The sequence below is a fragment of the Lepidochelys kempii genome, chromosome 11, assembly GCF_965140285.1.
Source record: "Lepidochelys kempii isolate rLepKem1 chromosome 11, rLepKem1.hap1, whole genome shotgun sequence".
NCBI lineage: Eukaryota > Metazoa > Chordata > Testudines > Cheloniidae > Lepidochelys > Lepidochelys kempii.
In genome coordinates, this window is record NC_136390.1 from 21,335,274 (window position 1) to 21,353,185 (window position 17,912).

Consider the following 17,912-nt stretch of genomic DNA (forward strand, 5'->3'; position numbering starts at 1 on the left):
TCAGATTCTGAGCCCCTTTCCTTGGCAGAGCAAGGGTTTACGGTTGATGATCAGATGGTACAGATCCTATTCCACTGTTACCTAATCTGAAATCCCTTTCATTGCAAAGGGAGATACTTGGGTGCAAGCCAGACAGACACAATTCCAATTATTTTGCACCCTGAGTAAGAGTTTCACAGCAGGGGCAGACTTCTCCGCATGCCCAGACATGCAGAAGGTGTGGGAGGGGCTGTGAGCTTGATACAGAGCACTGTGAGAGCTTCTGTGCAGAGAAAACTCCAGGAAACACTCCCTCCAAGAGGGGGAAAGCAAAGAAGGGGTTTAACCTCTGATTTTAACCCCACACGTTCATTAACGATACTAACTGCTGCCTTGAAAAGATGATGCTTTCTTTTGACATTTTGGGACCTGAAGTCTCTGGGATTTGCAAGACTTACCCAAGAGCATCATAAAAATCTCAAATCATCGTGTGTGGAAGGGGAACTGTGTAGCAGCCTGTCTTCCTTCCTCAGAGATGAGGACCCATTTCAGTATCTGGGAGAGGAGGACTTTTTGATCCTTTTGTGTGTGGGGGGGGGATTTTCCACATCCAGCCTGGGTGTATTGTGGGAATTACCCACTGAGCTGTCTGGATAGCATCTTCCTTGTCCTTAGACTCTTTCCCCAAAAGGCTCAGAAGCTCCTGATAGGGCTTTTTTGCACTGGCATGGTTGCTCCTCAGGGCAGGGTGTGAACTGGGTATGCTGGTCCAACTCTGAGCTCCATACCCTGGCAGCATGAGAGTCAGCTGGCTGTGAACTGACAGGACATAATTCACCCTCTGTTTCCTCACATGTGGAACAAAACTTAGATTTGGCCTGGTGTTTGTGGGACAACTCTACCATTTTTGAGAAGGGGCAGAGAAATCCTGGAGGGGAGGCACTGAAGTGCTTGATCTGGGTGATTGAAACGACTACACTGACACATACCCGATCCAGCGGATGAGGAAAAAATATTATATGATGCTTCTGCAGAAAAATGAATAAAAATAATGTTATAAAACAAAATTGTCTGGATAAATTGAAATGCCAATTTGTTCCACTGCTGGAGGAAGAAAATCTGGTGGCCTTTTTTGAAAGGCAGACCTTAGTCCTTGAGTCCCTAGCAACCACGCTGGAGTGCCTCCAGATTCCATAGGTGGGGAAGCAGATTCACCATGAGTGAAGAATGAGGAGAGAGGCTCTGCAACAGAAAGTGAATTAAAGGAGCAGGCTTCTCAGCTGGACTTTTATGGTCTCCTGATACCCAAGAAGTTGTGAAATGTTCCTGCTGATATGGCCAGGTTATCCATAAAGGATGGAGGACAATGAAAGGATTCTATGTAAAAGTACCCAGGAAGCCTGAGAGACCCTGGAGATGAAGTTCTTAATGCAGCATAAGAGTGAATGTGACCCCCACAAGAAACCACAACTCCTTTGTCTGGAGAACTATTCCAGGCCTGCAAGCCCACCCACATGACAGAAAGGCTGACCCAAAAGCCCTGAGAAGTGAAATTCAATCAGGAAATGCAGTTATATTTCCCAGGACTGAGGAAGGGCCCCTCAACTTGATCCCTCTAGTACAGAACGTAAGGTGGAAGCACATACAGAAAGTAGAAGTGTGTTGGCACTGAGAAACCTGTGGCAACTCCAAAGAAAGGGTGGTAGATCTTACAGATTGTTGTCACTGGAAAGATTGGAGGTACCTTTGGTTTGAAAAAAACACAACCAAGGTCTCTGATCTGCTTATGGCAATGTTTTACTTCCTCCTCTGCAATGACACTGAGACCTACTCTCAGTTCCATTTCTTATCCTTATGCTTTAGACATAAGAACAACAGAAGAGCAGAACCAAGGCTTTTATAAACATCAGGTGTCACTGAGATCCTGAGTTTCCAGTAAGGAACCCACTTAGCCGGTGACTTGCCAGTTGCTGAGCCAGTCTCCAGTACTGAAAATATGCTTGAATACTTTCTTGCCCAGGAGGAAGCACCACCAAAGTCCCTCACAGTGAAGGTGCCACTGTCCTAACACACTGAAATGATGAAGCTGGTATACTCTGCAATGGAGCAAGTCTGAAACCAAACTCCAAATATTCCTCTCCAATTTGAAACTGAATTAAGGTGCCAATCCCATCATCAAGGACTTGTGTTTCCAAATAGGCAAAATATTGTTTCACAGTGCCTCCCTCTCACCTCCAATCTTCTAAGGAACACAGAAAACATCCATCCTGTGCTGTACTCTTATACACTGATTTTCCAGCAGGTACGTAAGCCCAGGTCTCTCCCTGAATTTGGCTCATTTTCTAAATGAGTGATTTAATAAAAATGTAATATAGATACAACTAAAAAGGTCATATCCTACATTAAAAATAGTTAAATTAAATTACACATTATTCTTTGAGGTGGACCAAACTGCTTTAGATCCAGTTAAGTGTTTTCAAACATTGCAGCTGGTAATGGGTAGTTAGATCAATTTGCTACCAAACTTTTGTTAATATTTTCCTGTAGCATTTGCTGTTATGTTTATTCAGATCATTGTCAGAGATACTGTCAGAAAAAAGGAATAGCTGTGATACCACACCTGAGAAGACTACATTCCAGAAGCACTATTTCTAGTAATTTGGACACATCATAGTGCTTCATTACTTTGTACCCAGTGTTCATGGGTACCTTGCAGGTATGGTACCTGCAAATAGTGAATATTACCATTGTAACAGAACACTCATTTTCAATGACTGTAAAGAATAATCTATAATTTTTTTTAAGTTATATCATAAAAGATAGTAAGTCTGACATCAGCTTGGGAAACACAATATGTCCCTTTTGATGAACTTTCATATACAGGAAGATGACTGAAAGGATGCTGAAAGTTATGAAAAATCATAACTGATACATTGTAGAAACATGTAAAATGCATTTAAAATTGCTTCTCTCTCTATCGCATTATTGTGATTTAGAGTCCATTATCTGACAATAGCTAGAGCTGGAAACAAGTGCTATATCCCATGGGAAAAATGGAATTTCTAGATTTTTTTTTCCTTTTAATAGCCCTTAACATCTGAGAGATATTAGAGCTTTTACCTATCACTGGTCCAGGATTTAACATTTCTTCAATTTGCAGTTAATATAATCTGAGGCAGAAGTTTCACATTCTAGGGGGTATCATGGTTTGGGGTTCAGTCCAGTGGGGTCTTGTGTCCTTTCTTACCCTGTAACCTGAGTGGCTCACAATGCTTTGCTACTATAGCTCCCAGCCCAGAAGGCTCACATTCAGCAACAAGTGAGCAGGTCACATCCAAGTGTCTGTGTGCTATGCAGCCACCCCTAGTTCAGCAGCTCTGACCCTAGCAGCCTGTCTACTGCCCTACAGCCCCACCTTGGCTTCCATCAGCCTTAATTACAACCAGCCAGGTGACCGCAACACACTCCCAGTCCTGAATTTTCCCAAAACCACGTGCTTGCAATGCCCAGCCTTTCCCTGGACAGTTCAGAGAAATAATAAGGTTTGTTTGTTCCTTTAAAGAGACAAAAGCACAAAATAGCTTATTAACTTAACTTGGTTAAATACACTTCCTTTTCCTGAAAATAGAGCATTGAGTTGGTTTATAGTAAAAATAAAACAAATTTTATTAACAGGACATAGATTAAATGATGAAAAGTAAAGTGAATAAAATTGGAAAAGGTTACAAGTAAATCAAAGGGAAACATGCATCTAAAAGTCTAAAGCTTAATCTATCAAGGTATAGGCTTTGTTCAGGATGGCTTCTCACCCAGCTTCCTTCTTCCAAGCTATTGCTGACATTTCCTCAGTCAGGACCTTCCACAGAAGTACAAGGCATTGGCTCTCCTTCTCTTTCAAGGTGACAGATCTTTGGCTAAGCAGGTTTCTCTCCTATATTTATTTCCCAGAGATTCAACTCTTCCTTGGTTTAAGGACCTATCTTTCTCAATTTGGGAGAGCTCTGGTCCCTTGTGTCTGTCTAGTGATGGATGCCAAATATGGCTTCTGTCATTGCTTATATCTTCCAAAGTTCAATTATCTTGTTTCAAAAGGCAGGATGACTTCATGCTGTTTTTCCCTTCCTGTGGGCTTCCCATCTCCCTATATGTAAATGAGGCTTCCATTGTTTTGATTCCACCATGCTTAATTTGCATAGGAAACAGGTAAATAGCTGTGAAATTCCCTCCAGCCTAGGAGAGACCCATTTCTCCCTTTGTTTGGACACAGACTATGGAGACTAATATCAATATAATTCCTTATATAGTGTTGATACATACATTTTACAATGATATTAATCACCCACTTAAAGCAGGATTAAAATCCCTTGGTTCAACACTTTAATGGCAGAATTTAGTCTTTAAATTTGGCACAATAACTCTTCTGAAGGCAACTGAATGTACTGTGCTTTTTTTAAAAAAAAATATATATATATATATATATATATATATATATATATATATATATATATACACATATACATATACACAACAACTTTTTCAGAGGAAACAAAAATATTTTCTTTCTGAAATGTTGCCCTCATGATATTATGGTAGTTTACCTCCTTCTTGTTAAACAATGAGTCACACAAGCTCTAAGCTTCATACACAAATATATTTTCATAGCACCTCAGGTATGTGATTTTCAAATTTTATATTTAAACACAAATCATTCTTCTCTTCATATGTCCTAAGATAACTGATCTCCACAAAGAATAGCTGATGTTACTTCAAAGTTGTGCTGTGGTTTGGTGAACTCCTTCAGGTGTGCACCACTTTCATCAGTATGAACATTTGGCTGTAAGTAAAGCTGCAAATATACAGTAAAATGGCAACTGACTTACCTGACTGGCTGTGCAGTTTGACAAGCAGGTCTTGTTATCTGCAGCAAGGTAAAAATTAGTGGGACAGGCACAAGTGTGTGTTTTGCCAGGAGCTAAGAGACACAAGTGACTGCAGCCACCATTATTTATCATACACAAATGTTTAGACACTGTGAATGAAAAAGAAAAAAGAATATTAAAACCTATCAATCAACATGCTGATTCACAGGGGAAAACCCCCAAACAAATAAAAAACAACACAGGCAACTTTCTTTTCTCTTTAGGGAAGCTTCTAGTAATATAAACCTGTTACCTCACCATACTTTAAATCTCTTTTATGGTAAAAGGGGAAGTAAAATGCACTAGGTACAAATTACATTATTTTTACAATGTCGTAGTTTATAAAAAAAAAGCATTCCTTAAAAACAAAAACAATGAAACAACCACTTTTTTAGCCATCGGTCTTTCAAATTGTCTTATTAAGGAGCACAAGAATTTTGTATGAGGCAAATTAATTCACTAATAAAAATGAAGATTTGAATGCTGAAACAATGAGAGAAAGCACTAACCTTTTACAATGGTGCTGCTAATTTGCTAATCTAGACCAGCTGCCAAATTTTATTTAACTAGAACTGTAATACACGGACGGTAGAGGATCAGAGAGAGAGAGAGTTATAATACTGTCCTCCTTCTGTAGGTTTTTTGGGCCAACTATTGTTTAAATAACTCTAGGGCTTGATAGACACCAGTATTTCTTTAAATTGTTAACTCTCCTGGTTTTGTAATAATAATATTGAAAGCTTTGCTAATACTTTATTTCTCCTTTGCTGGACTGATTTTATCATCTTTGAAACATAATATAATTTTAATAATTCAGTTGATCTAGTCAATAAGCTGTTCTTTAATCATTTCAACTTGATATTTAGTTACTTAAGAAATCTACCAAAACCATTCTACAAATACTTATAATTATTGCATAAAAATGCCCAATCCTAATACAAAAAAAAAAAAACAGAATAAAAATAAATAAAACATCAGTGAATTCAGAAATTAGATGTTTGTGAAATATGCTGATGTGCTGTCTGAAAAGCATGGATAGAATAATTACCATCAGGTTGTCTATAAGAATGATACACCTGGATATCTGTTATGGCATGCCATGAGTTAATCAGTGATATTCTGTCTGCTCCAGAGGTTTTGTGGGCACGGCTCAGTGACTTGGTTTTCCCATCTGTCCAGTAGATGTAGTCTTCAAACAATGTTAGTGCAATCACCCCTGGAATATCTTGATTTGGGACTGCAATAGGAGATGGTAAGATTAAAGTTCAGTCTTGGAAGACTGCCAGTTAAAATATTCCATACTGTATGGGCTGACAGATACAACCACTATATAACTTCTTGTAAATAACTGCCTTGACAATCTGTCAAGCCTGGAGGGTATTTTACTACCAGTTAAAATAATGCAGGATTGGGTGCAACAGCTCTGCTTGCATATATTTAGTTGGCCCAACCACTGCAAAGAAAATGAACGAATTTCAGTTAACAAATAATTACGTCCAGATTCTAAACAAATTACATGTTAAATTTTAATAAAGTAGTTAGCATATATATTTAAGTTAATTTACTCTGCTAAAGGTCATTATTTTGATTTTAAGGGACTACAACTTATTAAACCATAACCAAGATGCACCTTTAGATGTACTGTATTTTAACACCATTAAAAGCTATTCAAGTCACTTCTTTATGGTGACATATTACAGCTCACAAGATAAACTAAAAAACAGCTTTTCTGCTAACAGAAATGCAACAATGGTTAAAGGCTTACTGCTGTATATATTTACTTTTTAATACCAACAATACATATCACAGGTGAAAATAGACAATAACTTTTATTCTAACTCCCAGAATAGAAATCCTAACTGGGTTAGGGATTCTCAGTTTTTCATGTGAAAAATCTACATCATTCAGAGCAAATGAATTGTTAAAGTACATTATGTAGTGATACCACTGTTACAGTGCAGAAATACGTTTTTCTTATACTTTATAAGATTTAAGTATAACTTCAGTAGTATGTTACTCCATGAGTTCTCTCATTGAAACCACTGGAAGCACTTGTGGCGTAGCATACTATGAACACCCAGAAGGACAGCAGAATATGGCCCACATTGTTCTGAACGAGCTTAACAAACACTGAACAAGCATTGTTAACATTCACTTTTGTAAAATTGAACAAACCCAGGTTGTTCAGGTAAATATGCATTTTTTATAGATTTACTTACTTGCCTACTGTAGCTTAAAAAAAGAAAAATCAATCTGTTTAAAAAACCTTATGACAAAACATCCCGAGCTTTGAAGAAATAGTCCAGTAATGATACCATGAGATTTAAGAACTTCTGGAAAAATTATAAAACACGTAATTATGATGAGGAAATGGCAGACAGATGTTATGTTTGAGGTTATTTTGAAAGGACGGTACTGAATGCATGAATCTGACCAACTGTCCTGAACTAGATGGTCAAAAAGGAAATTAGCAGTATGAAATGGATATTTTCAAGTTACTTAAAACTACCGTTGTACAGTAAAACCTGGAGACAAGTGATATTTTTTTTCTTAGAAACTGCATGCACCTGGTATGCATAGTTGACAAGTTGGCCCAATTACAAGAAAACTGTAAAAAAATAACATCAAGTGTCACCCACAGGTATTCAGTTGATGAATAAACCTTGAAAAAAAATAGAAACATTGTGTGGGCTGAAGTTTAACAGGTGCTTATTATACATTTCAAAGTCAATTCCAAAACTTTCAACATTGCCTAGAACTCCTCCAATAATATTTTTTTGCATGTTAGCATTGGTTCAGATGGAAATAAAACATACACACATAGAGCACCTACACATTCCTACTGTATGATTTGTTTTTCTTAAACTTTTGAGTTGTATTCAGTCAGAAGATTTATGTTATGGCACTTAGAATTGGTGTTAAAATGCAGGTTTAGGTGGTGGGGAATTTTCATCTGAACTCATCAGAACCCTTGTGCCACATATATAATAGAAGCTGGTATTCACTTTATATACTACCATTTAATATATTCATGAGCATAACATCAAATTCCACCATGCCTTGTACAAGCATTGTTATGTCATTCATTCTGCAGTGAATAAGTATATCTTCCAGTTGCTCAAAACATTTTTTATGCTAACCCTAGTGTGTCTTGTTTGGCAGATATGGCATGTAAAACACTATTATTCATAACTGTCAAGTCAACTGATGGATGCTTTTGTTTGGAATTAGGAGTCTTTCTACAAAATGCCATATATATCTTTAAGGGTCATTTTTAATATTTAGAAATTGTATCTGACATGGCTTTCACTACTTTTTCCCTTAGCAATGTTTGTTGTGGTACAATTTTAAAAAGCTGTAATAATCTTTTGAACCGGAGATTCTTTCCCGCTTGTCTGCTCTATGTATGGTATGTAAGTACTGACAACAATAAAGCATCACTAAAATAGTGAATGTATTTGCATTGCAGAAGGTGAAATAAATTAGAATTCTAACTTGGGGTATTTCACTTACAGCTATTAAAAGTATGAGTTACCATTAACATAAAATTTATTTCCCAAAAAGGAATTCATTTAAAAATACAAAAGTAACAATAATTTAGTTAAAATGGAAAATGTGTTACCGAGTTTTCTGGGGCTGACCTGTCTCCTAGTATGAGAATTGGAATTTGTGCCCCTCTTTCTGGAAATATCAGAGGACATTCAGACTTATCCCTGGGGCTTCTTTCATGGCTTAACCAAGCCCTTTCCAAAGTACCTTCCAGTTACTAAACCTGAGATTTTCAAAGTCATTCTTAGAAAGTTTGAACACGCAGTTCCCATTAATTTTAATGAGAATTAGAAGTTCAAATTCTTTATGTAACCTTGAAAATCTCAGCATAAATATTTATTAGTTGACTAAATCTAAATATCTTACCTTACTTCACTGTTAACTACAAGCATGAGCACTAAAGAAATGATTGTAAAAATGCCCAACGGACTTAGTTTGAACGGGAAGAATTAGGGGGAGGTCAATCTGTGAAGGAAATCATGATGTAACAAATGTTCTATTCTGGATTCTGACATCTTCCTGAGTCTGAGACATCTTAGTTATAGCAAGAAATAAGAAAAATAGTGAAAAGTGTGGGAGAAGGGTGAACAAAGAATGTTTCTTCTTCGCTAAAGTTAGTATCTCAATCTATTTGGTCATCACTTCTTGGAGCACCTTTCTGCCAAAGAATGCTTCTGCAGAGTATAAGTCAGGCCTGTAGATCTTTACAAAATGTTGATTCATGACAAGATGACAATTTTCCATTTGTTTTGTGGTGGCTGATTCACTTTCTGCCCAGGATGCTACTACAGACTGTGTTGACCAAAATAAGTCTCTTAAGCTGAATATCTTTCAGTGATACAGCATTTGATTCATTTTTTTACATAGAGGATTTGAATGCCCTCAGGCAAAGATATTTAGGGTGGAAGGCAATAAATAAAGGTTTTCTTAAACATGCATGTACTCTGTGCCTCCTCATACTCTCATGTGAGGGTGTAAAAGACAGGGCAGCTGCGACCCTTCCTCAGCTCCTTTATAGTTCAAAGCCAATGCTGTTGAGGACTCAGAAATGTGGGGACAGATCATGGAAACCACACAGATCACAACATCTCAAAGAGTCACAGTGACTGTATGGTAGTTAATTGTTCTTTCTTCTTCAAGTATATATCAGGATGGGTCCCACTGTCATGACTGGGAAGCAGTATCTTCCCGGAACAGCTGGAGTGAGGAATTTCAGCTGTATTTGTCAAACAGAGATTGAAGTACTGTTGTCCCGAAATTGGTATCTGACTTAGTTGCCATGTCAAGTGCATAATGTTTAATTGAGTTAGTGGGTTGCTCCATGTAGCTGTCTTGCAATTCTCGGAAAGAGACACATTTCTGAAGTAGGCAGATGATTCCACCTGTTCACTTGTGCAGTGTACCTTGACATTCAGAGGCAGAGGCTTGCCAGCCAGTTGATAGCAGCTGGAAATACACTGTGAAACCCACATTGAAATTCTCTGTGATGAGTTAGCTTAGTTTTTCAGTGCACTGGATATGGCCACAACAAGGCCTGAAAGGCTTGGTGCTGCTGAGGTAATAGAGCAAGGCTTTGTAGATGTCCGAAATATGCAGCTGCAACTTCTTCTCTTCCAGCATCAAGTACAAGGTTTGGGGAAAGATTTTCATCACCACCTTGTCCCTGTGGAAGGATGTGGAAGGCAGCCTGGCTATAATAGCGAGGATCTTACTGATTCTGCATGCTGAGATAAAAGCCATGAGAAAGACTATCTTGATAGTAAGGTGATGTCAACAAGAAGCTCCATAAGTTTTAGAAGAACAATATTGAGTGGTAGTCAGGTCCCCCTTATACTGGAGGTCAAATATACAGAAGGCCTTGAGGAATTTCAATGCCACAGGATGTGAGAAGACCAGGTATGACTGTACTGGGGCATGGCATGCAAATATTGAAGCAAGGTGAATCTTAGCTGAGTTAAATGGTAACATTGTGTGTTTCAGGATTATATATAGACCAACATCTTCAGTATCAGGGCCTCCACTGGCTCACTATTATTTTGAATTGCCCTTATGGAAAATCTTTTCCATTTCAAGGAACATGTCTTCCTAGTGAAATGTTTCCTGTTTACAGATTTTTAGAACTTGTAGGGAACAGACTCCATCAGTCAGTGCTCAGCCAACCAACATCTAAGCCACAGATGCAACAACTGTGAGTCTGAGTGCAGTATCTTTGTGATTCTGGGATATTATGTCTGGAAAGGATAGAAGATTTATGCGAGGCTGCTTGGACAACTAACAAGTCCGACAGTCAAAATTGTCTTGGTCAGTGTGGAGCTATCATGATGACTGAAGCCCTGTCTAGTTCGATCTTGGATGTTTTTTGTGGGGACCAGGAGAATTAGAGGGAAAGCATATAGCAGTCCATGAGACTATAGACGGAGGGAAGGCATCCTCAGAGAGCCTGGGCTCATGTCTCCCCTGAAGCAGTACTTAGTATTATCTTCTGTGGTGAACAAGTCTGTGATGAGAGTTCCGCACTGATGGAACGCTGGTTTTGGAGGGTTATCCACAGCAACTACTTGGGATATTATCCTACATACAGCCAGAGAATCCTTAGGTAACCCTTGAGGGCACTTTAAGCACCTGTGTGCTCCTGGAATAACAAATTTGACCTGTTTCTGGTACATGCTCTAACAGAGGTAGAATCTAAATGTCACAGGTTGGGTGAACGTTTAGTGTCCAGATATAATTTAACTGATTTTTAATTCAACAAAAATATTATCTGCCTGATTTGTAAAATGCATTACCATAACTATTAATGAAAGTGGAGAGACTAATTTCCAAATTACTATTCTGAATCCTGGAATATTGTTAAATTCCCCAAACAATGTACTCTAGTCTTTACATATTCCTTTCCATTCAGTAAATGGTAATTCTGCACATACATATATGAGAGAGAGACAGAGAGAGGACCCCCATATGGTTATTGATGTGTGTGTGTCACCATCTTAACAGTGTTTCAGCATTGTTTCTATATAGTTGTGACAAAAGTGATACCAATGAAATTGTTACATTTATTTCAATGAAGTGACCGAAATGCTATCAGTGTGTGTGTGGGAGGGGCAGGGTTCAATAGTTATTATATCTGTATTTAGCAAGTAGTTTTGAGGTATACCTTAATTATCCTTGCCACTTCCTGTCACAAGGACAAATATCATCTTTATTTGTAAAAACGAGACTGGATACTCATTTTGTTTAGTCAGATCTGTAAACACCTGCCATGAATTGATTTTCACTGGCCCCCTAAGCCATGTGACTGATAGCCTTAACATAAGATTTTTATTGTGTTTGGAGAATGAAGTAGAGGTGAACACACAGCAATTTTAGGAACACATGCATGATTCTTCTATCATTTACACCAGAATAAATCAGGAGTGCCTCCACTAACATTAATGGAGCTACACTGGTGTAAAACCAGGCTGTTTGGGAAAGGCAGCAGAAAGAGAAATTGCTGTTGTCTCATTGAAACCTTGTAGCTCTCTGGATAGTCGCTTCTGCTTGAGTTCTGAAAGTGTATCTACTCCTATGACTTGTGAGCTTTGCTGCCGCTTTTGATACGAAAAAAAAAAACCTGTTGAAGGATGTCAATATTGTACTTCTGAATAAAATAGGATTTTTTCTCTCAAGATGATATTCATCCCTGTGCAGAGGGGCAGATCAAGGTTATGCACCAAATAAGTTCTGAAAACTCAGCTTAGTGGTACTTTTGCACATTGGCCTTGATCTGCCCTTCTGTGTATTTCACCTCCAGTGAAAAACCCACTCCTGGAATCCATTCTCTCTTAACCACTCAAGACTGTGACTATACACTATTTAGCAGAATACTGCAAAATGACATCCTCAATATAGACATATTAGGAAATGATTAAAAGTGTTAAGTTAGTTGTCTTTCAGTCTAAATTTAGGGGTTGCTACATTGTCATAATACACATTCAAAAATCTATCAACATTTACAATTTATCATAGCTTTGATGGATTATGAGTACATCCAAAAATTCAGAGTAAACTGTGTTCATAGGAAAAAATAAGATTCAAGAGTGGTAGAATATAATATAAAATCTCAATTTTCCCGTTATCCCTAATTTACAAGGCAGCGAAGTTAGTGTGCAGGATAAAATATTAATTACACTCCAGAGACTGCATTTCAGAATAGAGTTGACTGACTGCAGCAACTAAATTTTAATAATTTTAAAAACACCACTACTATGTCCAAACCCTGGAAACAGCCATAGGTACTAGGATGGCTCCACAATATTCCAACTTCTTCATAGGCCACTGCAAGAAAGAATTTCTGGAAAAATGTGACACAACAAATGACATATGCGAGATACAATGATATTTTTCTCCACTGTACCAACAACCTAAACTCCCCCATGGATTTCCACCACAACTTCAACAACCACTGTCCATCCATCAAATTCTCTCTAGAACACTCCCACACCAGCATCAACGTCCTGGACACCACAATCAGCCGCAACAACAGACCCTCACAGACAACTATATACAAGAAACACACAAATCACCTCGCCTACCTTCACAGATCCAATAACCGTTCCCAAACACACCAGAAAATCTGTTATCTACTGCCAGGCTCAGATACCACAGCATATGTCCCAAGAAGAAGTTTTTGGAAAGTTTTTGGAAAGCGTAGGGGACAATTTCCTGGCGCAAGTGCTAGAGGAGCCAACTGGGGGGGGGCGCTTTTCTTGACCTGCTGCTCACAAACTGGGTAGAATTAGTGGGGGAAGCAAAAGTGGATGGGAATCTGGGAGGCAGTGACCATGAGTTGGTTGAGTTCAGGATCCTGACGCAGGGAAGAAAGGTAAGCAGCAGGATACGGACCCTGGACTTCAGGAAAGCAGACTTCGACTCCCTCAGGGAACGGGCCAGGATCCCCTGGGGGACTAACTTGAAGGGGAAAGGAGTCCAGGAGAGCTGGCTGTATTTCAAGGAATCCCTGTTGAGGTTACAGGGACAAACCATCCCAATGAGTCGAAAGAATAGTAAATATGGCAGGCGACCAGCTTGGCTTAATGGTGAAATCCTAGCGGATCTTAAACATAAAAAAGAAGCTTACAAGAAGTGGAAGGTTGGACATATGACCAGGGAAGAGTATAAAAATATTGCTCGGGCATGTAGGAATGTTATCAGGAGGGCCAAATCGCACCTGGAGCTGCAGCTAGCCAGAGATGTCAAGAGTAACAAGAAGGGTTTCTTCAGGTATGTTGGCAACAAGAAGAAAGCCAAGGAATGTGTGGGCCCCTTACTGAATGAGGGAGGCAACCTAGTGACAGAGGATGTGGAAAAAGCTAATGTACTCAATGCTTTTTTTGCCTCTGTTTTCCCTAACAAGGTCAGCTCCCAGACTGCTGCGCTGGGCATCACAAAATGGGGAAGAGATGGCCAGCCCTCTGTGGAGATAGAGGTGGTTAGGGACTATTTAGAAAAGCTGGACGTGCACAAGTCCATGGGGCCGGACGAGTTGCATCCGAGAGTGCTGAAGGAATTGGCGGCTGTGATTGCAGAGCCATTGGCCATTATCTTTGAAAACTCGTGGCGAACCGGGGAAGTCCCGGATGACTGGAAAAAGGCTAATGTAGTGCCAATCTTTAAAAAAGGGAAGAAGGAGGATCCTGGGAACTACAGGCCAGTCAGCCTCACTTCAGTCCCTGGAAAAATCATGGAGCAGGTCCTCAAAGAATCAATCCTGAAGCACTTGCATGAGAGGAAAGTGATCAGGAACAGCCAGCATGGATTCACCAAGGGAAGGTCATGCCTGACTAATCTAATCGCCTTTTATGATGAGATTACTGGTTCTGTGGATGAAGGGAAAGCAGTGGATGTATTGTTTCTTGACTTTAGCAAAGCTTTTGACACGGTCTCCCACAGTATTCTTGTCAGCAAGTTAAGGAAGTATGGGCTGGATGAATGCACTGTAAGGTGGGTAGAAAGCTGGCTAGATTGTCGGGCTCAACGGGTAGTGATCAATGGCTCCATATCTAGTTGGCAGCCGGTATCAAGTGGAGTACCCCAAGGGTCGGTCCTGGGGCCGGTTTTGTTCAATATCTTCATAAATGATCTGGAGGATGGTGTGGATTGCACTCTCAGCAAATTTGCGGATGATACTAAACTGGGAGGAGTGGTAGATACGCTGGAGGGGAGGGATAGGATACAGAAAGACCTAGACAAATTGGAGGATTGGGCCAAAAGAAATCTGATGAGGTTCAATAAGGATAAGTGCAGGGTCCTGCACTTAGGACGGAAGAACCCAATGCACAGCTACAGACTAGGGACCGAATGGCTAGGCAGAAGTTCTGCAGAAAAGGACCTAGGGATTACAGTGGACGAGAAGCTGGATATGAGTCAGCAGTGTGCCCTTGTTGCCAAGAAGACCAATGGCATTTTGGGATGTATAAGTAGGGGCATAGCGAGCAGATCGAGGGACGTGATCGTTCCCCTCTATTCGACATTGGTGAGGCCTCATCTGGAGTACTGTGTCCAGTTTTGGGCCCCACACTTCAAGAAGGATGTGGATAAATTGGAGAGAGTCCAGCAAAGGGCAACAAAAATGATTAGGGGACTGGAACACATGAGTTATGAGGAGAGGCTGAGGGAGCTGGGATTGTTTAGCCTGCAGAAGAGAAGAATGAGGGGGGATTTGATAGCTGCTTTCAACTACCTGAAAGGGGGTTCCAAAGAGGATGGCTCTAGACTGTTCTCAATGGTAGCAGATGACAGAACGAGGAGTAATGGTCTCAAGTTGCAGTGGGGGAGGTTTAGATTGGATATTAGGAAAAACTTTTTCACTAAGAGGGTGGTGAAACACTGGAATGCGTTACCTAGGGAGGTGGTAGAATCTCCTTCCTTAGAGGTTTTTAAGGTCAGGCTTGACGAAGCCCTGGCTGGGATGATTTAACTGGGAATTGGTCCTGCTTCGAGCAGGGGGTTGGACTAGATGACCTTCTGGGGTCCCTTCCAACCCTGATATTCTATGATTCTATGAAGAAAGTCCAGGATACACACCTTAACATACTTAAAACCGCCTTCACCAAACAAGGACACTTCACCACAGAAGTAGATTGCATCATGGCCACCCAAATACCCCAAGAGAACATGCTTCAATATCGAACCAAAAAACCCAAATCTATGACTACACACCCCTTGTTGGTACCACTGTAATGGAACCCATACGGGGTAACATTAAAAACAATTACTACCCACACTCAATGGGGATCACATTCTGAAAAAAAATTACCTGAACCTCTTCTGGCCTTCAAAAAAATCTGCCCCCAACCTCAGCATGCTCATCATCAGAAGCAAGCTCACCACAGATGAGCACATACCTACTTAAAACAGCACCAGACCTTTCCATAACAATCGATTAAAAACCTGCAGACATATATTCACTGCTACCATGATCTATACCCCACAACACACCTTTCAAGATACATGAGTCCTACACATGCCTGTCACAACATGTGGGATACCTCAACCAATGCACTACTGTCCAAATAACAACTATATGGATGAAACCAGACAATCACTATGCTCTCAAATGAACTCACACAGAAAAATGATAGAAAAAACACCATATCAACCATTGCTGAACATTTTTCACAAAATGATCATTCCATATCTGACCTCTCAGTCTTAATCCTGAAAGGACACCTGCATAACACCTTCAAAAGATGAGCCTGATATCTTAAATTCATAACTTTGCTAGATGCAAAAAATCATGGACTAAATAAAGACAATGGATTCATGGCTCATTACAACAATCTGTAACTCACTAACCCTCCTTTGTCCTATGACTACAGAGATGTTAACTGCCCACATCACCTTGAATGGTCTCTTGCAACATGTGTTAACAGCTTATGCTTAACAGTCTGGTCCACCTTGAATTTAGCTGTGACACCCTGAGTACCTTTCCCAAACCTGAAGAACTCTCTCTCTTTCACCAGCAAAAGTTGGTTCAGTAAAAGATATTACTTCTCTTTTTGAAGCATCTAAAATACTTTTTTAAAAAATAATATTTTAAACTCAATTTTGTGCTTCTGAAGGGCAATGAATTGAGAGCTCTGGAAGCCAAAGTCCTCTTATTATCCTCAATACCAATCCAGGACAAGTGAGAACAGTGCCGTCTTCACCATACTTACTTATCTATGTGCATAAACCTAATCAGAAGTATCACAGGAAACATAACTTGCACTAACTGGTGGTTTTATCATCGGTCTTAGCTCAATGTTCAAAAGCTGAATGAGCATGGAGACTCTCAATACTTTAAATAGACCATTGTACATCCAGGCTAGAAAGGAAAGCATGTTTACAAGTGACAAGCATGGGCAAGCTTGTATTGCTACTGCCTACACTCTCCACAACATATGGATACCTAGAGAACGTCAGTCTCCAGAACGAAAAGGAGTACTTGTGGCACCTTAGAGACAAGTACTCCTTTTCTTTTTGCGAATACAGACTAACACGGCTGTTACTCTGAAACAAGTCTCCAGAACTAAATTCAAGAGCATTGAATTAGAATGGATGCTCCGTTCAACTGACTCTGGTGTAAAATGCAGTCTCCTGAGTGCAATATTGTTTTAATTTCAGTCCTTCATGCTTGATATTCATGATGAGTAACTGAAGTTCCTGATGGGGAGTCTCTTCTTCCAAACAGGCGCACATGTGATTAGACATTCCTGACATCCAATTTTTTAAGTGGAGTCTCTGGCTGTTGGAAACTCCATTATGCATGACCCCGGAGTCCCACTGTCATCTAAATGTATGGACAAGTTTTTTTCACAATTTATAACACATCAATGAATGAACTAAGGAAGACCTCACAGCCTTAAGTGTTTCAGATGGGCTCTTCACTGGTTGATAAGATCCATAGCCAGACAATTCTTTTTATGCCAACCACTGGCTTTTTTTGGTACTAACCATTGTTTGAATGTGACATCAAGAAAGCTCCTATTGGCCAGGGTAGAACAAGAAAAATATATAAAACCAGAGGGTGTTTTTTCAATGCGATCATACTTCACGCTTATGCTGAATTAGCAGATTTGAACTTCTATTTGCTACATAGGCATGAGTGATGACAAAGTATCTAAAGCAGTGATATTCAGACTGAGGCAAGTCGCTCTTTAATGTGTCACTTGAAGCTCTGTGCAGCACATGATATTAAAGCATTTTATGATTTAATTATAAGCCAATGAACATAATTAACCAATCAGGATGCTTTTACTATGTTATTAACCAATTGTAGTTGATAAAATAATATTCCTTGGATCAGCCATTTTGCTGTAAATATAATTATAATATATATACATATATATAAAATGTTCTTACAGCAAAATGACTGACCAAGTATATATATAAACTAAATATTTCCCAGTCATACTATTTAAATATGAATACATAGTACTATAGTAA

At 39.4% G+C, this 17,912-nt stretch overlaps 1 protein-coding gene across 8 annotated transcripts in view; it reads right to left on the reverse strand.

The window, feature by feature from the left end:
• LRP1B (LDL receptor related protein 1B) overlaps positions 1-17,912 on the reverse strand; it is a 1,329,376-nt gene that overhangs the window by 205,827 nt on the left and 1,105,637 nt on the right. For all 8 annotated transcript variants that reach the window (XM_078847919.1, XM_078847920.1, XM_078847917.1 and 5 more), the window contains 2 exons: positions 5,947-6,135; positions 4,860-5,008 (listed from right to left, as the gene is read on the reverse strand). In XM_078847919.1, coding sequence (XP_078704045.1) covers positions 4,860-5,008; positions 5,947-6,135 — 338 coding nt within the window. The remainder of the gene's footprint in view (positions 1-4,859; positions 5,009-5,946; positions 6,136-17,912) is intronic.